Genomic DNA, 24,745 nt, shown 5'->3' on the forward strand with positions numbered 1-24,745 from the left:
TGGCGTGTTTTTGGTATTATTAGAAAGGTTTTTCAATTACCTATCTAATGGGCCCAAGATCACATGATTTGGATGTGATTTGAGCAAGTTATGAGTGTTTTTAGGAAGTGGTAAATGCCTATTACGGGATTACCATTTCAGGTAAGTTTTTATCTTTACTTAGTTTACTTTGGATTAGATGAATGGTTGAGACTAGTTTTTAACTTTAATTTATCTTCTAGGGTTTCTGTTTTTATAAATACATCATGTAAAAGGACTTTTCGAATATTGAATAAGAAATTAAAGTTTTTGCAAAAGAAGCTATTGAAGCTTGGAACTTCTTCTCTTCTCTCTTCTTGGTGGCTTTGAGCCATTCTTGTCAATCCCCTCTCATTTTCTCACTTCTATTCTCCTCTCAAATCAGCCATAAACAGGTAAGTCATTAATTCTTCAATTTTTTTGTGTTCTTGAGCCCTAAAAATACAAAAGCCCAAAATCCAAATATCTCCTACATCGTTTAAGATCTGATCTTGAAACTTTGAAGGACTTATTTTAGGATTAAACCTTAGCCATAACAATCCGAATTCATAGTTTGACAACCCCTTTCGAGGCCAATCAAATTTTCACACCTTTCAAGCCCCAAAACTTGCTTTTGGAGATTGAAAGCGTAATCGGCAAACGTAGGAGCCCCATAAACCTAAAAATCTGAATTTTTTTCACCATTTAAACCTATTATCTTTCAACCCACAGCAGTTTACCTAGAATTTTCATATCTGTCCAAATTACCAAAATACCCTTTTGGCCTAAAGTGGACCGATTTGACCCCGTTTTATTGCTGCAGAAATTTGTTATTTCTTTTTAATTGGACTATTGCTGATTTCTCATCAAAATAAGGTTCAATTCATAGGTTTTGGTATTGTTTTAATTATTCTACTTGGTCGCACGTTTAAAACTCCGTTTTGGGCTAATTTTACCCTTAACTAGTTACCCGAAGGACCCTTTAACTGTCAACTAATTTGTTTAAGGTTTATTTCATGCTAATTGTGTTCTTTCTCATTATTTAATTCAAATTTAAGCCTCAATATTGCTGTTGTCCGCCAATTAATTCTGCCTTAAATCAACCCTATTTAACCTGTAGGTGTCTTTCGCCTCTTCAGAGCTAGCACTAAACTTTCCTAGAACCCGTTATCCCATTAGGAATGTAGGATTTTCCCTCGTTTAGGTATTGTCCTGCATCACCTAGTGGCATTTGCTATCACACGTCTTATAATTTAGCACTTACTAGATTTCACATATAATTCATGTAAATATTTATATATAATACATACACCGCGTTTTATATGTGATTCATATAAATATAATCATGTAACACATGCTTGTATAATATACTACTAATACACTTAAAATTTTGGTTTCAGTATGTGTTTCAATGGGGTTGGAAATGAAATTATTTTGTCTGTTTTGTGTCAATTTAGGTGGAAATCTAAAACATGGTATGAACGGGGATTACCATGGGGAACTTACCTCAACATGCGAATTGGAGGAAGGCTTTCTTCTCCAATAAAATCCAAGTTGAATATGAGGCTTTGCAATGACTTATTTAGTCTTTTGTACAACCAATATCCTATTGCTGAAGAATTTGTGGGATTACGTAGAGTTATGGGCGAAATTTATCGAGATGATATGGAGATATGGGCTAAATGTCACGAGATGAAGTTAAATGGAGTAAAGTAGATGTACTTGAATTTCATGGCAAATTCCAACCTATGTCACTAATATCTCCGATATTTTCAAAATATCGCATTTATTTTCAAAATATCCCGTTTTTATCGCGGCATTTTGATAAAATGACAAATTCCCAAAATAATCCCGAGAATTTTTTTTAAAAAATAGCGATATTTTTATTTTATATTTTGCTTAGAATTTATATATTTATATATTTTTTAAATAATTTTATTTTAATCATTTTTTCCCAATATAAACCTGAAAAAAATAAAAAAAATTTAATGTCCCGAGATTTTTCCTTGTCGAGAAATTCCCACTCTGGATCTTTGGGAAGCATTGAGGATAGGGAGGCTAAAGTGAGAAGACTGGAGTTTGGGGCCAGAAAGTTCCCTAGTTGCAGAGCCACTGAGTTTAATCGACGTGTGCCCTCGAATGGCAGTGACTCACTGGATGTGCTCGAAGTGCCATTATAAAAACTTTGCCTCGCGCAATGCTTGTAGGAAATGTTCAGGACCAAAGAATAAGTTGGCTCCATCCATGGTTTGGAGGCCTATGGATTGTCCCCCTCAGGTTTCTGTTCACGACGATCATCTAGCGATTGATATCCCAGTTAGCCTAGTGGAGGAAAGGAAAAAGAACTTTAAAAATTGCCTCATTGGGAGTTTGAAGTCTGGCTCATGGCTTTTGGAAGATGTTTGGGAGTGGGCTAGACGATGCTGGGGTCTCCCCGATCTGCGAAAACCTTTTTCCATCAACTCAGTGGACATACTATTTTGCTTTGAATCGGAATCCCAGGCCACTTCTATTCTCAGGCGTGGAGGAGATGCTCTGGGTGAATACCTATCTTCTCTTCAGCCGTGGTTTCCCGCATATAACACGGTCGCTAGAACTATAAAGATCAGATTCTATGAGATCCTCCTTCATGCATGGTCCACGTCAACCGTGGCGATCCTTGGTCAGCACTTGGGTCAGGCGCTCTAGACCCACCTCTATGGTAACCATGACCACTGCATGGCTTTTGCTTCTGCCTTGGCCATGACACCTCTTTGGAAATCTATCCCTTCTTTTATTAATCTAAGGGTAGATTCCAATATTTACTCAGTAGGAGTTAAGGTGGTTTCCAAGGATATTATTAATAGCCTGGCATTGTCGGTGGTCGGGGAATCAAGTGGCAAAGATAACTCAGTTTTTTTTAAAGTCCTGGTATGCAGGCATCCGACAAGGCGTCGCCGGTGATGGCTGCCCCACCTGAAAAGGTTGTAGATGCTAATCCTGAGGGTAATGATAGTGGCAGGGAGCCGTTGGTGGGTCCCTTTTTGAATTTTGAATTGCCTATTCCCTCGCCTGATTCAACAAACAACAAATCACCTAGATTGTCAAACAGCAGAAAGGCATCTGTGCGTGGTAAGTGGGGTCAGCCTGGAAAAGGAGCGATGCAGAAATTCTTAAATGTAGCAGCACGTGGTTGGAAGGGGAAGGCTCTTCGAAAAGACCTTGCTGATAGTTGTCCACTGAAGTCGGCAAAAGAGAAAAAAGCTATAAAGATAAAAAACAGATTCTATAAGGACAATAAAAACATCAAGGAGAAGCGTCACGTATTGGGAAAGGAAATATATCGTGTAGAGATACTAAATTGGAGGCACAATTGCTAGCTACTACAGGCGGACTCTCGGTTTTTAAAAGAAGACTCAAGGCATCTTTAGGAAAGAGGATTATAGGAAGAGGAAACTCATATCTGATTCGCAACATATTCTTCAAGATTTTGATAAATTTCCCGATGCATCCATGTCAGGAGAGGAAGTGAGCCAGATTAGTAATAAAAGAAATGCTCAGGAATTTACTTTTTAAGGTGGAGATTTAGACCTCCTGAAAGACTTGAACTATAACGAGAAGCTGGCAAGGAAGGAACTCCCCACTCCATGTGAGATTTCTCTGGGCCCACTGAAAAAGCAATGGGCTCAGCTAAGGATTGAATCCAGAAGCAGCGAGGGGAGTCACCATAGTTCATCCGAAAAGACGAATGATAAGGAATTGCATGTTCCCCTTCTCGTACTCCCCATCTTTAGTAAAATTTTAGAGAAGGAAAGGCGCTCCCGTAGACATCGGTGGGAGGAAAAGAGGGCTGTAATCAGGAACTTGGAGGAACTGCAGGCCGGCCCGGTTGATGAGCCCATTATGTCCCTCCGTTTTTTGGGATTGGAAGTAAGTTAGCTAGTTCGGGAGCGCTTGGGGCCAGTCGTGGACACTAAAGGTAAAGGCGAAAATTGTGGACGATAATTCAGGAAAATCCAAGGATCAAGGGTCCTTCTCGGAGGAGTTTGATGATTTGCTATCAATGGGGGACGTTTTTGGGATCGGATATGAGGAGGACTTGGGGGCGACAAAAGAAATGTTCCTGGCTATGGCGGGAAGAGATCTGGAAGAAAAAAAGAAAGAGAGAAAGAGGCTGAAAAGAAGTCTGGGGAGGGGGCTCTTGACAAGTGATTCCCATTCTCGTTTTGTCCTAGTGACTAAAGTCTCTTCAAAATTAGGTCTTTCTGTACCCTTACACAGTAAGTCGGTGTAAATTCAGGGAATCTAGAAGTTTCGATATATTAGGGGAGACTGCCTCAGGTGCCATGGCATAGATGGTTGAGAAAAGTTTTTCAAAATATGCCAGGAGGCTGCTGGATGTGTAAATTTGGGAAGCTTTTGGGAGAATGCTTATAATTTTTGAGATTATCCAGGGTAGAATGCCATGATTACATAGCAAAGAGAACGTTATTGGTCTATATCCAGAGGAACTGTAACTTCCACAAGTTTTGGCTTGAGAGACTATGTCTTTCGCTTAGACTAGATTTAACCTTGATCCTCTTGCTTTGCTACTTTATTTCCTGGGGTGTGGTGATTATTTTACAGTTTTAAAATCTGGGTTCTTAGATTAGAACTAATAGGGTCTATGTTAAAGAGAGGTCTCAGGATGTAGAAAGTCGTATTTGGAGTCTTAAAAGATAGGTTGTCACTGGGATGAAGAAGGGAAGGAAATGATATGCAATTGTATTTGCTTGTTTTGATGCTTTATTGCTGGTTCTAGGTATGCCCGGTCCAGTTCTCTTTGATATTCTGTAATACAGGTTGGGACTCCTGGTCCCTAATGTTATTCTAATATCAATGAACCATGTCATCTTTCAAAAAGATTCAAAAGAAAAAAAAAACAAATGAAAGAGACCTAGAAGTGTCACCATGAATCCTGAAAGTATTGGAATCCGAGATGTGTCTGACACGAGTATTTCATTCATTCAGTAGAATCTGTGTAACATTGAGTAAAATCCAATTATTCATAATGGTAGGTAGCCTCTGTTGTTGATATTGTCTCTGCTTCCAGAATCCACTGCTTCTTAAGCATTATTTTCTCTTTCTCTGCTGCTAGTTCTACTATCTGTGGGCCTAGTAGCATGGGGAATCTGGTCGTCATATTTATTCTCGGCAAAGTTGTTATCATCAAAGTTGTTGTCCTACTATCGTTTTTTTGGGGTCTACTTTCTCTTACTTTGTCTTTTTCTTGGCTCTTCATCTTTAGCAGCAACAAGTTTCTATTTCATTACAGTTTCCTGTTCGTCCTCTTTGACTTAATGGAGAGCTTGCCTTGTGTTGAAGATAGAGAAATCTGATTTGCCTGGCAGATGTGTATGTGAACTAAGTCGTTCATCAAGATATCCCTGGCATTGATGGGCGGTCTCAAAATGACACAAATAGGGCAATCCTAACCATCTGATTTGAGGACTTTATCCATTGAATATGGACTGTTGGCTAACATATTTTAACTGTCCATTTTCTGTCTTCAAAAGTCTTCCGGTCAGATGGTTCTGATCACCCTGTTGGTGTGGTTTTTGGTCCACAGCCCGTCCATGATGGAGCTCACCAAGTGAAAGGTCTAGATCACATGCATATTTGCCACCTGCTGCGGACACGAAACGCCTGACACCGAGATGTAAAGAAAGTACCTGCTACTAGTTAATTTGCTTTATATATATATATATATATATATATATAGTAAATGGTTTCTGAGCTCAAGCTCAGATAGAATTTCTGAGGTAGGGTTTTTAAATAGGGTGGCTGCCTATGTTGTTTGGGTTATGTTATATATTTATTCTATATGAGCTAACATAGATAGAGTGTACCTAAGAAATCATCTTCATAGGATCATGGTAAGCTTTGATTTGTGGAGTTTTAAAATGGACGTCTACAAAATGGTCCATTTTGTGCCTCTACAGATCGAACGGTTAGGAGGATCCTATGGAGATGGTTTCTTAGGAACAACCTATCTATGTCAGCTTCTATGGAATAAATGGCTTGGATGAGTCAAACAACATGGAGATGCCCTATATAAAAACTCTACCTCAGATAGAATTTCTGAGCTTGAGCTCAGATACCGCGCCCCCATATATATATGTATATATATTGTTAGAAATGAGATTAGGGTTAGAAGAGAGGAAGAAGAAGAGGAGTGAAGGATGGAGAGTCTCTACTTGGGAGCTCCTCATGAATATGATGTATATATAGGCCCAAACTAGGGCAACAACATACAATGACTACAATACCCCTAACTAATACAAGTAATGTCTAAACTAACCTAATACATTATTCAACACTCCCCCTTAAGCTGGAGTGTATATACTATGAAGCTCCAGCTTGCTACAAAGAACTACGTCAACAACTAAAAAAGTACAAGAAGCTCATGCACATCCAGCTTAGTATAACACTCATCCTCAAGCTGGTGTGGTACATACATAATGAAAAACATAAACAAAAAAAAAAACAAAGGCCACCATGAACAGCATCGAGATCAATGTCCATCAAAAGAGTAGCTCCCTTGAAGTAGCACAACAACGAGAGAGATCAAATAGGGCCTCTCCCTGAATGAGAGCACGACGAGCATATCCGCATATCGAGGGCAATGGAGGCGCCATGGCAAGAACAGCTACAATTCAGCAAGCAAAAGAGGCACACCAAATGTGTGCACGACGAACATTGGCGAAGCAGCACAACGCCAAGTGAAGAGGATAGCAACTGATGGGGAAACCATCGAACACAAGGTCGACAGAGAAACTGTTGCCTAGAGAGAAGGGATAGAGAGAAAGAGGATAACCAACCAAGGATGGGGAAACCATCATCTGGAGACTAGGTCGACGGCATGAACATCGTCACCTGAAAAGATAAGAAGATAGGAAGAGGATAACTAACCAGCGATGGGGAAACCATCGTCTGGTGACAACATCGACGGCATGAACATCGTCGCCTGAAGATAAGAAGAGGAAGATAACCAACCAACGATGGGGACATCATCGCCTGAAAAGAGCATACCAACGATGGGGAAACCATCGCCCGGAAAGGAGAGGTCGACGGGAAAAGACAGTCGCCTGTAAGAGAGCCGACCAACGATGGATATGGAAGCCATCGCCCGGAAAAGGAGGAAGAAGATAACATGAAGGGATAAGGCAAAAAACCGAACAACACGAAGAGACATGAAAAATAAGACATGAAAACAAGACAACACTCCCTCAAGAAGATAAAGACAACACTAACAACACTCCCCCTCAAGAAAAGACAACAAGTGGACAACACTCCTAAGAAAAGACACAAAGAACTAAATGAAAACACTCCCCCTCAAGTTGAAGGTCAAATACCTTCAACTTGCAACGAAAAGAAGACAAATAAGGCACTACACCGCTTTCGGACATTTGATCAAACACTTGGTGTGCACCGTAGAGAAGAAGACAAAGGAAAGATGACAAACAAGGCACCACACGTCTCTTAGACATTTTATCAAATACTTGGTGCGCGCCTTGAAGAACTACATAAAAGTCATAGAAGGTAATAGAAAGAAAGAGATGATAAGAAGACGATAACAAGACAAGCACAAGAGAACAACAAGAAACAATACAAGACAACACTCCTCCTCAAGTTGAGGCCAAAGGCCTTCAACTTGAAACAAAAAGAACACTTTCAAGGCACAAAATCCCTTTGAGACATTTCATCAAACACTTGGGGTGCACCTTGAAGATGAGATGAGAAAGACAAAGGCTATAGGCCAAAAAAAAGCTATAGAGAAGAGAAAATAAAGAGAGCTTTGGAGTGGAGGAGAACCCAAAATGGGTTTACACAAGTAATACTAACATGATTTTTGTTTTGTTCTGAGATATACGATAGAGGGAAAATGGGTTAAAAACGAAATGGGTTTGACGAAATGAAAGAGAAAGTGAGATTTCTAGGGTATAGAAATGACTTATTTATTTATTTATTTTATTTTATTTGGGTATTGTAGCAGGTTACTGTTGCGATACTATAGCGGGTTACTGTAGCAGTTACTGTAGTGGCTTACTGTAGCAGGGAATGGAGGGGTTAGGGGAAAGGGAAGAGGGGCAGTGGGAGGAGGAGGAGGAGGGAAGGACACGAGCGAGGAGAAGAATTGAGGGAGAAACTATAGAGAGATAAAGAGAGGAAAACGAGATACGAGAGAGATACGAGAGAAAGGGATGATGGCATGGAGGGAGATACTCTTCTTCTTTCCTTCTTGAAGGATCAGCCCATTGGCTCTGATACCATATTAGAAATGAGATTAGGGTTAGAAGAGAGGAAGAAGAAGAGGAGTGAAGGATGGAGAGTCTCCACTTGGGAGCTCCTCATGAATATGATGTATATATAGGCCCAAACTAGGGCAACAACATACAATGACTCCAATACCCCTAACTAATACAAGTAATGTCTAAACTAACCTAATACATTATTCAACATATATTATTGTTATAGTCGGTGTCTTAAAACCCAGTATATTTCGTATGTTAATCAATAAAAGTTTCTTTTTCATGACATTTATGGGTACTGAAAGTTAAATATGAGTGATATGTTACTTGTTATTGACATGTATTTGTCGTTAGGTAGCAAAGTAGGAAACCCATGCTCATGGATTCAGAGAACCTAGGGAGCAAGGAGATATGGGATTCCGGTTCAGAGATCCTAGTAGTTCCTAGTTGGGGTTGAGGTTGGACACCTCCTCCTGTGCACAACTAGCATCAATCTTGCCTACATGCATGAGATGTTGAGTGACTTATCTTGTAGTGGACCCTAAGTAAGATAGAATGGGTACGGCAATGAGATTGCGTACTGAACATGATCACATTAGAATAGATTGTGGACATGAGACAATTGAGCTATTCTACCAGACAGGACCCTTTACATGTCATTTGCCTGAGGGGTCATATTGGTATGTTGGCGAGTCTCTCATTTTTTGTCTATCTAACAGTGATTCTCTTGGAGTCACCAGAGGGTAGTACTGAAGTGTTAGATAAACTTTCGAGGTCAATAGTGATATCCGACATTGAATTCTCTACCTATTTAATCGGATAACATCTACGGTTTTGGTCAAAGCAGTAGGCCTAGAAAATACCTAGCCAGGTGGATTTGATAAGATGTTTATCAAAAGGATTTCACAAAATTAGTTTTGAAATGCTTTTAGCAAATGCATTTGCAGGCCGACACTGCTTGACTGAAAGGTATACCACTGAGTGAGCCCAGGGGGTAATTAATGTCCACCCCCCGTAGGACCCGACTCGGTAGATGTGATTAGGGGTACGATGATTTGACGGTTATCTTCAGGGTTACGTCTTGATGGAGGCCTCTGACTCAATGCTATTGTAGCATTAGTTACGGAGCAATAATCGCAGTGGGGCCCACTTGTGGGTTCTGCATGATCACCGTTAAATCCCTGTTACAGTCCCACTCACTACTCGATTGACCTATTATAATCTATTAGATAGAGGCCCCGCATTTATTTAGTTGCTCACACGAACTAGTTTCGTGGCATTGGATGCATTGAAAGGATATACACAATGTATATATTGTATATACACTATGGGATACATTGGGAATACCAAAATGGTTAAGTATTAACTATAAGGATATTTTGGGAATATCATAAATTATATTGGAGCTTTAATCCTATACGCCCCATGTGGTATAGGGAATTTGAATTGGGAATTAAGTAAAAATGTAATGAGAATTTGAATTGGATAAGTGGACCCACATGGGACGAATTTGGGTGGGATCGATGTCCACACGCCCCATGTGGTGTACCATTATCAATTTGGAATTCAAATATTTGGAATATTATTGTTAGATTTGTTTTTACAAATTAAAGCAACACATGTGATGAAATTAGAAAGAGAGAGAGAGAAAGAAAGATTGAATAAAAAAAAATGGAAACTAGGGAACCACATGAGGCAACCCAAGGTTTCTTGGGCAGCAAGTGACGCCCCCTTTGGGCTCCCCATGTGGGTTTCTGTGGACCCCGATCCCGAGATCAGTGAGGGACGAGCCCCCAGCAGCCTCTAAGATCTCCACATGTGAAGGAGAGCTCTACTAAGGAACTCTCGAAACTGTGCCCCTCACAGCATGAGTGGCGATGTATGTGAAATACCTCTTGATTCGGGGACCAGCCCGGAACCAAGACGTGCCTAAATTAAGAAAGAGTCGCCATCCATGGATAGGCCATGGAACCAAAACAAATGCTCTGTGCAATGGATAAAATCCAGAGATATATAGGGTCCGTGCCTGGTGACGAATGAGGAAGGTCCGAAGAGCACCCTCATCTGCCCGAGTGCAAGCACTCGGTCTCTTATGCCATTTTCATTAACATTGAAGAGTTTTGGGCGAAAATCATATAAAATGGGAACATATGATATCCCCGAGAAAACGTCTACCTAAACATGCATGCCCCGATGATGAAAATAATAAACACACACAAAATAAATGAAAGAAGTGTCACTTAAGTATAGCTAGGTTATGAGTGTCATGTCTAATTGATGTCTAAGTTCTGGTGGGCAAACACATGCATGCTACATCTAAAGGTATAAGGTCTGTATAGGAAAGTAAGAAAACACACAACACGGCTCGACTTCACACGCGATACGACACCACAAACCCTAGACTCTAATGATTTTTTCGAGCCCGAATCTTTGGATGGTCTGATGTTCATCAGAAGCCGCCTACGTATCCCCGCCTCTACAAGAATCAAGGCCACGTAGTTCTCGCACCTCTTCTAAACTCAACTAGTTTTAAAAGTTTCTTTGGATGCCTAACACCTCTAGGACTGCTATCCTAGACTAAATCAACTAGACTCAACTAGTTTTTAAAGTTTCTTGTACAATTACTTAAGTTCAAGTGGATTGTGGATTTTAAGACATCCTATATGTCCTAACTAAATGCAAGCTAGCCCTAAGCTAATACAAGTGGTTCATATATCCTATATGCGACTAGGCTGTGTGTCTTAAGGAAAACAATGGGTTTACTAGCGCATCCTAATCTAGTCATCAGTCAGCGATGTGGATCGCCAACTGACCGGACAGAGGCGTAACAGACTCTTAGCTAGGACAGACTCCTAACTCTAAAACAAACACATCCAAGACAGTCTCCTAACTCTAAACCACTTAACACAACTAGGACATAATCCTAACTCTAGAGGAAGATTTTTTCGAGAAACGGTTTGCAAGGTTTGTTTGAAGAATTTTTGTGTTTTTGAATAATTTGAACAAGTTTATTTTGAAAGGTTTGACTGGACTGGAGATAAGGATCCCAAGCTGCCTACGTACCCCATGGGAGAGGATCAAGCCAACGAAGTTCGGAAACAGAATCTCCTAACTACTCTCCTAATACATTTTGACTTTTTAAACACTTTGAAGTTTTCAAATTTTTTGCTGTTTTTACATTTCTGTTGTTTTTGTATTTTTTAGATATTTTCACCCTTTCAACTAAAGGGAACCTATAAGACCACACCCCGTGATCCACTGCATGGCGGAGTGCCAATGCTATAGGACAGACTCCTAAAAAGGAAAGGACAGACTCCTAAACATGTATAAGGGCAGGACAAACTCCTAAGGTTTGCAAAGGTTGGACATAATCCTATATTATGCAAGGGTTGGACAGAATCCCATGACTTGATGAAAGGTTGGACAGAATCCTAGCTCCCTATGACGATATGACAGACTCCTATGACTCTATGACAGTAGGACAGACTCTTGAAAGACTGACTTCTAAAACTAGAGGACAAATTCTTATCTATGGGGCTGACTCCTAGCCTATGGGTTGACTCCTAACCTATAAGCTCTAAAGAGACTGCTAACTAGACTAAAGAAGGTCTCTTAGAAGAAGAGGAGATAGAGAAGGGTGCTAGCGAGACAAGGCAAGTCCCCTAGACACAGAGATGGGCTCCAAGTATCCCTATCATCATTGCCCCTGCAATGATAAATAGGAATAGGGCAACTAACATACCAAGTTGGTCTTCAGCTAGAAAGGGGTGCAACTTGTGAAACTTGGATAGTCTTCTAAAGGGTTGACTCACTCATGAGACAAGACCTGTCTCAAAAGGGTATGACTTTTCTACATGAGACATAGCTTGTCTCCTAAAGGGTGGGCTTGAGATGACTCTTTCATTACCCTTGCAATGATGAGGAAACTACCATCTAAGGGTGTCTAAAAGACCGAGTTAGTCTACTAAATAAAGAGGGGAGTGCTACTCCGACTAAGTAAGTCCCCCATGGATAAGCTTGGGCTATCGCCTTCATCGTCCTTGCAATGATGAAGAAAGGATAGATAACTAGAATATTTTCTAAGGACTAAGCAAGTCCCCTAAATAAAGGAGGGAAAGAGGAGCATGCTACTAGGACCGAGTAAGTCCCCTAAGGATGGGCTTGGGCTAACGCCTTTATCGCCTTTGCAATGATAGGCTTCCTATGAATTAGACCCTAACACAAAACATACTAGCAGCACTCTAATCTCTACTTTTATTTTCCTAAAAGATCAAAAGAAAAATTAACCATTTAGAATATCATAACATCTTTATACTATACTCACATATAAAAGTATCATGCACAAGTATTTGCACAACCACTTAAATGATTATCTTAACATCATTTGGCTATATCAGTAAATGGAGTGGCCTAAAATTGAACCTCTGCCAAAATATAATAGTTAATTAAACAACTGATACTAACTAAAATCTTTTATTACTAGGAAACAAAAACATCAAACCACATAATCTCATTCAATAGCATAAAGCATTTTCCCCTTTTTATAGAAATCATAACAGCCACCAATAGCACTTAATTGTAGAAGCATGCCTAATAGTGATAGCAGGTTTCTTATATGCAATAAAAAACTAATTTAATATAATCATAACTCTAACCGAAAACTAAACCAATGAATGACATTAAAAAATACATATATATATATATATGACGTTGAACTGAAATAAGCTAAACAAGTATATTTCATTCCATGTGCGCACAAGTAGAAGTCAAAAGAAGGCTAATGTATCACTTCACACCTGCTCATACCAGTTTTGAAATAAGAGATACCATTTAACTTTTACACATCCTTCAAACCTGATTGTACTAATCTTATCTCCAAGAGAATAGGGATAATGTAAGAGCAATTTCTAACAGTTAGCAGACACAGCATGACCCTTTGACTTAAATAAGGTATCTTGACATATGTGGTCTAACATTATCTACAAATAGCATAACCAAAACAAATTGGGACAGTATATATGCAATAAACAATGGGTATACTGACGTTATTTCCAAAATTCACACAGTAAAGACTAAACCTGTGAATAAGATAAAATCAAGACTCAACCTTGCGTGGCTTGAATATATTGTTGACACAAACAGTGAAGACATGAGGCATGATTATTTTGAAACCAGTTCTTCACTCAATAGTTAACAAAATTGAGACAAAACTAAAAATAGCCAAAGCACACTAAGCTATATGGCAAACCGTGCAAGTTGTAGTCCAAAACATAGAAATAAACCTGGAAATGCTTCTTTCGATGAATAGCTACATGCCTGTTTATTGTCAAAACAATTCTTTTAAAAAGTTGATGACTCAGCTTCAAATGAATGTACAAAATCTGGACACATGCTTCACAACTCAAGTTTTCTTTTCAAAATACCAAACCATAATTCAAAAAAATAACCTAGGAAACCTTGACAATTAAACAAGACTGACATGTTTATATGTAATATAACATACACAATATGCAGACACATTCTTTATGCACACTTTCTCATCCAAAAGAAGCTACAATTTCAATAGAACAAACATATTAGTTCACTGAAATTAAGCTAATTATTCCCCTACCATGAACTGATCATGAATAATCAAAATAACGGAATATACGCACAAAATCTATGATTGGATGTTTTATATTTTGATCATTGTTGACTACTCCTAAACATTTAAATGAATTTCTTCTTTTAAACTCACTGAATGTACTAGAATTTTGCTTTTCTACTTCAAAATAGCCATTGCGATGTGAAATAAAGAAGCAAAACATTAAAACAAACTCTTACATTTTTGAAACCTAATTTGTGCAAAATCGAAGGTATATTGATAAGAAAAATACAGCTCCTCAAAGCATTCTTGATCGATTATGCGAAAATAATGTTAAAAAAAAAGAAGAAAAAATCACAGAGGCCGCATGTTTTACGCATCTTCTACCAGACACAAAATCAGGAAATAAAATTTCTCCTCTATAAGGAAGAGCAAGACTCAAGAATCAAACAAACACCTTCAATACCTTTATCACCACACATGAAATCAGAGAATCCGTTCACAGATATATAAAAAAATTCAAACATATAGCAACACACAAAATTACCTCACTGAAATTCCGTCCAGAAAAAATAATACCGGCTCTTGATCTGGTCCAACGAAAAATCAAAATAGCAACGAACGAATCTAAATTCACTTTTCCTCAACACAGATCTCTATCTTCCTCTCAAAATAGGTTCAGATCTAGTGAAAATCCGACCGAAATAGCTGAAATTAATTGGCCGGATTCCGGCAAATTCTGCTGGAGAAGACAACTGTCCTCTCTGATTTTTTTTTTATCTCTCTTAATCCTCAAACCTCTCCTCGCCGGCCAAAATTGCAGAGAGAACAAGAGCTTTAGGGTTTAGTGATGAAATTAATGGAGTCTAGCAAAGGCAAATTGCAAATCTAACAAAGAAACTGATGGTGTAATGGTGGAGATGATGAAGCTTGAGATCCATACCAATCGGAGTTCTGTGAATTTCAGATCGGTAAAAATGGCCAGAAAAAATGTTCCTCGCAGGAGAAGATGACTAATGGGGATTGAGCAAATTTTTCCGTTCTCTCTATATTTGAATTTCTAACAAGGAACCCTAGAAATGAGAAGCTCCCCCTATAATTTTCACTCTCAAACCCCCTCTGCAAATGAGAAAACTCTAGATCCCCTTTTCTCCTCTCTCTTTAGATTAGGTTAAGAAAACTCTCCAATTAAGACAAATGAAGGCTAAATTGCTATTTATAGGAAAAATGGAGAATTGATATCTGCACTACTAAAATGATGGGCGCGCGGTTTTGCTCGAATTTTTGATAAACACACACATAATCGTGTCCTATTATGGCCCTTTCCAGGATAAATTCACCCCCCTTTCCATTTACACTACATTTCTTACTCGGCTCGCCTTATTTGGCATTTTAACTCGGATTTCGATGAAATTTTACGGGGACCTAGCTGGGACCCTAACCTACTCTAGGGCGAAATTTGGGGTGCTAAATCACTGATTTGAAGAGGTTTTGTTCAAACAAGGAGGTTTTAGGGCCTGGTCAAAATGGGGTGTCTACAGTTTCCTAAAGTGGGGTGGCTTGTTTCCCAATTGGAAACTCCTAATTATGACTAGTTTCCTTAGTTTTTGGGATTTCTCTAGAAACTTTGGATTGTACATATGGAAATTGAAAACTCTATAAATACAAGACATATTGTTGGAGTTTTCTACAGCTCTTCCATAATTCCATGTGCTGGAAATTGGTAGAGACACCCCAAAGTCTTTCTTTTCTTATTCTCTCTCAATTCCATCGACTAGTTTTGTCTTTTGAATGTCAAAGACAATCATCCAACTAAGCTCCATTGATCTTAACATATATTCTCATATTATAATCTGATTTAGATCAGATTATAAAGTGAACAAAGAGTTGTACACAAGATCCTTTGTGCAACAAAAGGTATCCATCGATTCAACTTGCGGTTTCGAGTCGATTAGATCGCCGACGGATTTTCGAGGAGTAGCTCAAGCGGACGTGTTCTTTTCTACAGCAACTAAAGGTATTTATATTTGTATTTATTAAATCAAAATAAAATCAATTTTCCTTAGGAATCCTGGGTTAGAGCAAAAATTTTGTTCTATACGGTTTATTCTTCCGCTATGTGTAGCGATTTTGCTCGGGGTTTTTCAACCTTTCTAACAATTATATCCATGTGGCCACAACCTAGTAGCCTGATCTATTGTGCTTTAGACCTTTGATTAGAGTACTTTTACCTATTGATTTTGGACCAACCAGCTTCCTTATAACTGTTCATTTGAAGTTCTCATATGGCCCCTTGTTCGATTGTTAGATCATGCGATTGGTGTTTTCTTTGAACTATGGATTGAGTTTTTTTGTCAAATGAGACTTGGACTTGCTACCTTGAAGTTTGTAATGTTTGCTCTCAATTCACATAATCATTGTACTTATCACCATCATATCTGAAATCGGTTTCCCACAATTATGGAAGTCAACATTTCATCATTTCATAGAAAAGTGGCAAGTTTACAGTCGTCTGCCAACCTGACGCCTATCCTCCTCCTTTATCCTGGCTTGGGACAGGCTGTGAAAAACACGGGCAGAAGTGAAACATCAATATTTTGTGCATGTAGTATTTTAGTGTTCCTCATACTCAGTCAATCATTTGACCATTCTTGGCTAAGCCTGGAAGCTATCCTTGGGACATTCTTGGCTTTTCCCATGATTCTCTTACATTTGAGCAAAGTGTCCAAAAGAAACTGAACTGTTTGTACCATTAAAAAAAAACTGAACCGTTTGTTTATGACTATTATATAATACAATTAAATTCATACCTGTCAAAATTATCACGTCAAAATTAAGCTTGTCTCTACGGCTTACGTGAGGCATCAATAGTGAGGCGGGAGGATTGCTTTGAATCCCGGATGGGTTTTCTTTTCCGGCAGCTTTAGGGCCCAAGCCCTTCTCATCCCATCGAAGTTGAGGGCCCAAGCCCTTCTCGTCCCTTTCTCATTATTCTCTATAGAAGCCCTTCGGGGGATCGGAAAAAATGGGGGAAAACTTTGACCGGCGTAAGGACCGGGGTTGTTTGAGATGCAGATACCAGAACTTCAAATCGCGAAAAATTTGCAGGGTTTGTTTTGGTTGAAGGGACAGAAGGACAGTAGTGACATCTCAGCCTCAAACCAAATCCCCTCAAAGCCAACACTTAAGAGAGGAGAAGGTCTGGCCAGATTCCGGCACTACCCGTACTTCCAAGGAGAATGGAATACCAACGATCCTAATTTCCGGACAAGAGATTGCTAAGAGACAATAGATCCTAAAATCATGCCTCATAGGTCGCATTAAAGACCCTGGAGTAAGGCTGGAAGACTTATGGACTTGGGCAAAAGGGTTTTGGGACTTCCCGAGTTTACCCAAACCCTCTGTTCAAGCACCTCATGAAGTTCTCTTTATGTTTCCAGAAGAGCACATGATAGACACCCTAAGAAGCAGGGGGAACAAGGCACTAGGCGATTATTTATCCTCTCTCACGGAGTGGAACCCTAGCTATCAACAAGGTGTTGAAGCCATGTGGGTAAGATTCACAGGAATCCCCCTCCATGTTTGGGCCACTTCAACTGTACAAGCCTTGGGCTCGTTATTTGGAACCGTCCTTGACATAGACATGAAGGGACACCATGAAGACTGTATGAGTTTTGCATTAGCAAGAATCATCATCCCAGCATGGAAACTACAGAAATCAATGGTGCTTCTCCGGGTCAATGGGACACCCTTTCCAATAGGGGTTGATCCGATTGTAGAAGACAACCAGTCTGGGACGTGGAGAGGGGGAACCAGTCTTAAAAACGGGGTATACAAAAAGCGGTTGATCTTTTGGAAAAAGATGGGAGAATAGATCTCCGGTGCGGGATTCTGCCGAACTTCACTCCGGTACCCGTGCCAATATCAGAGAGAAGGCCGTTGTTACGCCCCCCCCCACGTGGCAGCCTTGCTTACCAACTACTGACAAGTTCCACATATAGGCCCCCACGTGGAATCCCCAAAATCGTGTATCGGTAGTTTCTAGTGAACCCTCGGAGCTGCGGAAAGCGATTTCAAATTTTAAATTTTAACTATCCCTGATTGGGACGTCTGGAAAAGTGACTAGATCAGGTGTTATGGCAGCAATGCATTCTGGGCTTAGACAACAAAAGACCTTACTGCCCTCTGTTCACCCTAGATTAGCTCAAAAAGTTAATCAACTTTGGGCATTTTAAGGCAAGCCCTGATACATAAGAATAGAAAATCAACGGCCCACTCACCCAAACGAGGGTTTGTAAAAGGAAGAAAGCAAAGAAGTGGGGATGTGCTAACGCAAAAATCAAATCATCAAGCCAATTTCACCTTTGGAATCACCTCTAAATCGATACCAGAACCTCCAACAAACTTGCTGTGCCGTGGAGATAAGGGTCCTATGCGGATCCTAGGCCAGCGAGGGGTTTCTACCTGAAGAATTTTGAAGCCTTGGGAGTACGTTCCCGCTCCCAATGAAGATAGGCTTCTGGAATATTAGGGGACTAAGAGAAGACAGAAAATTTAGGGCGGTGAGGGCCTTTATTGTAAAAAACCAGGTAGATTTGGTGGTAGTAATCGAATCTAAATTAATGGGGATCACAGATATTACAATTAACAAGGCCTGGGGAAGAAATCAACAAGAATGGGTTGCAAAGGATGCGATTGGCACAGCAGGGGGAATCATTGTCATATGGAAGGAGAGCAGATTTCGTCGCAACGAAGTCAGAGAAGGGAGATTTCTGATATCCATAATTTTCTCCTCATCTGATTGCAATGAGGAATGGATGCTCTCAATTGTTTATGGACCTCCTCGTTACTCTGATAGAAGGGAATTATGGCAAGAGTTGAACTCCCATAGAGAATCATGGTAGGGTCCCTGGATTCTGCGGGGGTGATTTCAACACAATATGATATCCATCTGAAAAGAACACATTGTCGAGAAGCACCACCAGCATGCAGAACTTTTCCAACTTTATCCAGAGCCATGAACTACTGGATATCCCACTCAACGGAGCAAAGTTTACTTGGTCTAATAATCAGGCTCACCTTGTTATGACAAGGATTGACCGTGTCCTCTTTACTCGTGAATGGGAGGAGGGATCAGATCACAACCCGATCGTTTTGGAAATTTCAAATTTCTCTGGCGGTCCTCGTCCGTTCAGATTTGATTTGGACCTTTTGGAAGTATCAGGCTTTGCAGAAAAAGGTAGAGCACTGGTGGGAAGAACTGCAGATCAGGGGTTGGAAAGGATATGCTCTCTGTCAAAAATTAAAAAGGGTTAAATTCAAGATCAAAGAATGGCAAAAAACCTTTGATGAAGAGTCAAATCAGAGAAGAGAAGCCATCTCAAATAGGCTAACCTTCTTAGAAATCAAAGAGGAGGGAGGAACAATGTCAGAGGAGGATCAGATAACTCGGTTGGACCTACTGGCTGAAAACGAGATGATCCTATGTAGAGGAGAAATTCGATGGAGATAGAAATCTCGCGCGTTGTGGCTCGAGGCTGGGGATAAAAATTCCAAATTCTTTCACCGAACAACCAATTCTAGGAGAAGGATAAACCTGATCAACTGCATAAAGTAGGGTGAGACAATTGTTGAGGACCCCAATCTTATCAAATCCTTAATTGTGGAATTCTACTCTAGCCTCTATTCAAAATCTGTGGAGTGGCGGCCGAAGATGGAGGGTCTTAACTTCCAGAAAATCACGGGTGATCAGAGACTTACTCTGGACCGACTCTTCACAGAGTAAGAGGTCGAACAGGCTATTTTCTCCATGGCTGGGGACAAAGCCCCAGGGCCGGATGGCTATCCTATGGCTTTTTTCCAGTCCTTTTGGAGGATTTTGAAGAAGGACATTATGGCCTTCTTTCTGGAATTTGTCGAGAGGGGAATCCTTAGTGAAGCGGCGAAGGCGACTTTCATCGCCCTAATCCCAAAGAAGTTGTGATTGGGATAAGAGATTTCCGCCCTCTTAGCCTGATGCAGAATGTCCCCAAGATAGTTGCCAAGTTACTAGCACAAAGAGTGAAAAACTACATGGGGGAGATCATTTCACAATTTTAGGAAGCCTTTATTGACTCGAGGCAGATCCTTGATGGTGTTTTAATAGCTAACGAATAGAAGCGACTGTCCGGGTCTCCTATTCATCTCCTATTCAAAATTAATATAGAAAAAGCCTATGATCATGTTGATTGGGATGTTCTTGATTTCATTCAAGAAAAAATGGGCTTCGGGCCATCCTGGAGGAACTGGATCAGAGCTTTGATATTAGAAAACTCGTTCTCAGTCAGCATTAATGGTCCGACGGAGGGTTTCTTTAAAGCATCAAGGGGGATTCGATAGGAGGATCCACTGGCACCCTATCTGTTTATTATGGTAGTGGAGGCACTTAGTCTACTGCTGAGAAGGGCTACCAGAATGGGGCTGATTAGGGGATTTCGAGTGGGATCGCTGGTTGAAGAGATAACACATCTCCAATTTGTAGATGATACACTAGTATTCATCCAATACACTCCCCAGGCTATCTCTAATGTTATGACAATCCTTAGGTGGTTTGAGGTCGCATCTGGCCTCAAAATCAACTTAAGTAAGAGCATGCTCCTGGGCATCAATCTAGACCAACTAGAGGTGCATCGATTGGCAGCGTCTATTGAGTGCTCTGCAGAGTCCTTCCCGATCTCTTACCTGGGTCTGCCCCTAGGATTTTGTATCCCATCGGCCTCCCAATGGGATCCGGTAAAGAATTGAAAGGAAATTGGCTACCTGGAAGAAAAAGTATATCTCCTTTGGGGGAAGGATCACATTAATCCAAGCAGCCCTCTCCAACTTACCATTATATTTCATGTCCTTGTACAAGATACCAGTCAAGGTGGCTTTGAGAATTGAGAGGTTGCAAAGGAACTTCTTATGGCATGGAGACGGAACATCGAAGAAGGTAAGGCACTTAATCAGCTTGGACAAAGTCACGCAGTCAAAGGCAAACGGGGGCCTGGGTATTGGTAAGATTAGATTGCGCAATAAATCCTTGATTGGCAAGTGGCTGTGGAGATATGGTAAAGAGAAAACTGCTTTATGGCATCGGGTTACAGGAGTAAAATATGGTTCCGAATGGGGGGATTGGAGTTTCAAAAAACCCACAGGAGGAAAGGGCTCAGGCACCTGGAAATCCATCTGCTCTGTTAAAGAGGATTTTGATCGGTCAATTCGCTATAAAGTGGGAAAGGGTACTAATGTAAGATTTTGGCTAGACCTATAGTGAGGGCAGTCTAAACTCTACTTGGAATTCTCGGGGCTTTTTAGAATTGCTTCTAACCCAAAAGCGACTGTTGCGGATTATTTGGAGAGAGAGGGTCAGGATGGAAGAGGGTTCTGGGACATTCGCCTGCGTCGAGATCTCAAGGACGATGAAATTCAGGATTTCCAGAGATTACTACTTTGCCTGGAAGGGACATACTGCTCACAACATAAGGATGATGAAAGAATCTGGATCCCCTCTTCGAGTGGGGACTTCTCTGCCAAGTCTTTCTTCTCTTTGTTAAATGAGGGTCATTCGTCCCCGGCGAGGTGCATTTGGAAATCGTTGACTCCACCGAGGGTTGTAGCTTTTGGCTACACTGATCCACTGGAAGATCAATACATGTGATCGCCTCAAGAGAAGACATTTTAGTATGGCTAGTATGTGTATTCTATGTCACCAAAATGAAGAAACCCTGGACCATCTAATGTTGCACTGCCCCTTCGCTTATCACATTTGGACAAAAGCAATCAGAGCCTTTGGGGTCTCTTGGGTCTGCCCTCAGTCGATCTGTTCCCTTCTTTCTGGCTGGCGCAAAGGACCTTTTGGAGAAATGGGCAGATATCTCTGGACAACAACTCCATATGCCATAGTCTGGAACATTTGGAAAGAACGCAATAGATGCATCTTCCAAGAGCAGAGTAGAACGGTGACTCATGTTGCCTCGGACGCCAAAATTGAAATGATTTTATGGACAAAGGTCAAGAAACAAACTCCTTATGCAATGGGTGACCTCATAAGAAACTGGTGGTCAATAATATGGGACAGAACTATTTGCTCCAAGCCTAAACCAAAATGGTCATGCCCGCCACCAGGATGGTTTAAACTGAATTTCGATAGTAGCTCCCTGGGTAATCTTGGAAGAGCAGGGATTGGAGGAGTTATTAGGAATTCTTTTGGATCAATGGTCATGTCATATTCTGGGCCTTTTGGAATATGTGACTCTAACGAGGTTGAGGTTAGAGCTTTACTCTTTGGTCTACGATGGGCATCTGAGCACGACCAGCGCCCTCTTATAGTAGAAGGTGATTCTTCAAATGTGGTTGCTTGGGCTTCGGAATCATCGAAGGGCCCCTGGCGGTTGCAAGAGCCTGTAGCGGAAATACTGGATCTAATGAAGTACCCGCGCCTTGAACATTGAAGACGATCAGCAAATGAAATGGCCGTCACTTTGGCTAAAGCGAGGCTGAATAGGAGCATTTTGAAATTCTATCATATTTGTAATGTGCGCTTTTCTTTATGAGAAGGATACTTGTATCCTTTCTTTTGGAAGTAGGTCTTTTGTAAACCATTGGCTGTGTCCGAGGCCTTATATTTAATATTTGTACAGGCAGGCGGGGACCCCTGGTAGATTGCACCTCAAATATTAATGAAATTTGTCATCTTTCAAAAAAATAAAAATAATAATAAGCTTCCGTCTCAAAAAAAATAAAAAAATAATAATAAGCTTGCCTCTTACTGAACTGTTTGAAGAAGCCTATGTGTCAATAAGTTGAATTTTGACGAGTCTTTGATCGGCATTCATGGATAGATTAATCCTACAGTTTGATTTCAACTTAGTTCCTAAATTATCTATACACATCGCGGCTCTCATAATTTCTCTTGAAGCTGGATGCTCGTATGCCTCATCTATATTTGAAGAAGCCTATATTTCAGTAGGTTGAACTTTGTCGAGTCTTTGATTGGCATTCATGACTAGATTTGATTGCATACTCATCCAATTCGGATTCGGCCTTGGGTAAATTAGGGGTTCCAATAAGATGGGGAGCTAGAATGTTGGTACTGGAACTTTGATGCAAGAAATTGAGATCACAGAACTACAAATTTGGTTCAGTAAGAGGCAAAGAGAGCTGTGTTTCTGATGCACCAACTAATGATGAAAATGGGATGATTTATTTTGATTGGATGGTTTATGTTCTAAACAGGCTCTAGGCATTTTATACTCTGTTTTAATGGTTTCATTTGGTCAGGTAAAACTAGTAAAGATGGTGAATGAGGCTACTGCAAACATTCCAGGGTGGGAGGATGGAAGATAACAGGTGGAGAAGACAATCTTAGTCAGCCTAACTTTTGGAAAATTTCCATGATACACAAGTGACAGTGATATACTCAAACAGCAGGGTAAGTGCTTCCAAAGTGACAAACAAGGAAGTTGGAAATGGGGAAAAGGACTATCAACTCTTTTTTTTCATGTGAACTCTCTTTCCAAATAAGGGACTCTGCCCTTCTTAATACCGGTGATATCAGAATCATTGATTCTTGAGTTTTGTCCTAGACAATCATTTTTTTTTTCTTTTTGGACTTTTGTAAAGAACATGATATTCTTGGAAAGCTTTATGATAGAGATCTTGCATGTTAAAATAATTTTTAAACAAGTTTTGGATTAAAAGCTACCTTTGTGGGAGATGCAAATTGGGAGCAGCTGTGAGTTTTCTGTCAATATTTGTAGTGGTAATTTTGAAGAGTTATGCTATGGGGACTCAACATCCCAAAAAACATGGGCCTATGTCTCAAGCCAAACAGAGATCTTATCCCCTTGAACAGGACTTGTGAAATCAGTAGTGACAGAAAGCTTTAATTTTCGACATTTTTTGGACCAAAACTCAAAGTTTAGTGGTCTCCAAATAATTTGCGAGTTTGAAGAGTGATGCTTACGTGGAAATTTCATTCATATCAGTTTATTGCAATTCTAGATTTTATATAGAAATTCATATATTCTAGCAAAGACAGATTCTTTCAACAGCGCTGAACCAGTCATTAACACCGTCCAGTTTTGTAACCTGATCATGAACCCAACTTGGGACGTAGATTGGTACTAACAGAGTTAAGCATAAATCATATGCCTACCATAGGTGACAACTCTAGTCAAATATTCAAGAGATTCGGGTTGTTGCTCTAGTTTTGACGGAGACGGGAGATGTACAAAAGAAATTGTATGCTCTTCCGGTTTAACCCCCTAACCATGATGGGCCATACTTGCAGATAGGATTTCATGGGGCCTATCCCCAAAAACCATAGTAAGGAGATCCATAATTTGTAGGGGTGCAACTCAGGCGGGCTCAACCCGAAAAAAAAGTCGGGTTCGGTTGAGCTCAGGTCGGGTTCGGGTTGAGTTTGGGTCGGGTTGAGGGCTTGGGCAACCCGACCCGAGTGAACCCGACATTTTTAATAATTTTTATTTTATTTTTTAAGCTTAAAATCTAGGGTTAGGTCGGGTTGAACTCGGGTCGGGTTGGGTTCATATTGGCAAAAAGGGTTCCTCGGATCGGGTTGAACCTCATCGGGTTGGAAATCGGGTCGGGTTTGGGTTGAGCAAATGGTTGTTCGGGTTGCCCTTGGGTTCGGGTTGAGCAAATGGTTGCTCGGGGCGGGGTCGGGTTCGGGTTGGCCTCAACCCGACCCGAGTTGCACTCCTGATAATTTGTGATAAGAACATTGTAAGGTGCAATGGACAACACTTTATCTTGAAGTCTTGCATTTTTCTAAAAAAATCAGTGTCTACAATCCATAAAAGCCATCCATAACGACAAGAGAGCTTGGTCCGCACTATTGCTTACATGCACA

The 24,745-nt window shown here is 40.4% G+C and overlaps 1 protein-coding gene across 1 annotated transcript in view; it reads left to right on the forward strand.

Moving 5' to 3' along the window:
- Positions 1-23,602, forward strand: part of LOC143853102 (Hyp O-arabinosyltransferase-like protein) — a 37,520-nt gene extending 13,918 nt beyond the window's left edge. The window contains exon 9 of the mRNA XM_077362827.1: positions 23,152-23,602. Within this exon, the coding sequence (XP_077218942.1) occupies positions 23,152-23,217 (66 nt within the window). The 3' untranslated portion in view covers positions 23,218-23,602. The remainder of the gene's footprint in view (positions 1-23,151) is intronic.
- Positions 23,603-24,745: the final 1,143 nt, after the last annotated feature.

The sequence above is a fragment of the Tasmannia lanceolata genome, unplaced genomic scaffold, assembly GCF_043159265.1.
Source record: "Tasmannia lanceolata isolate RefF3 unplaced genomic scaffold, GAP_Taslan_0.1 ptg000019l, whole genome shotgun sequence".
NCBI classification, from domain to species: domain Eukaryota; kingdom Viridiplantae; phylum Streptophyta; class Magnoliopsida; order Canellales; family Winteraceae; genus Tasmannia; species Tasmannia lanceolata.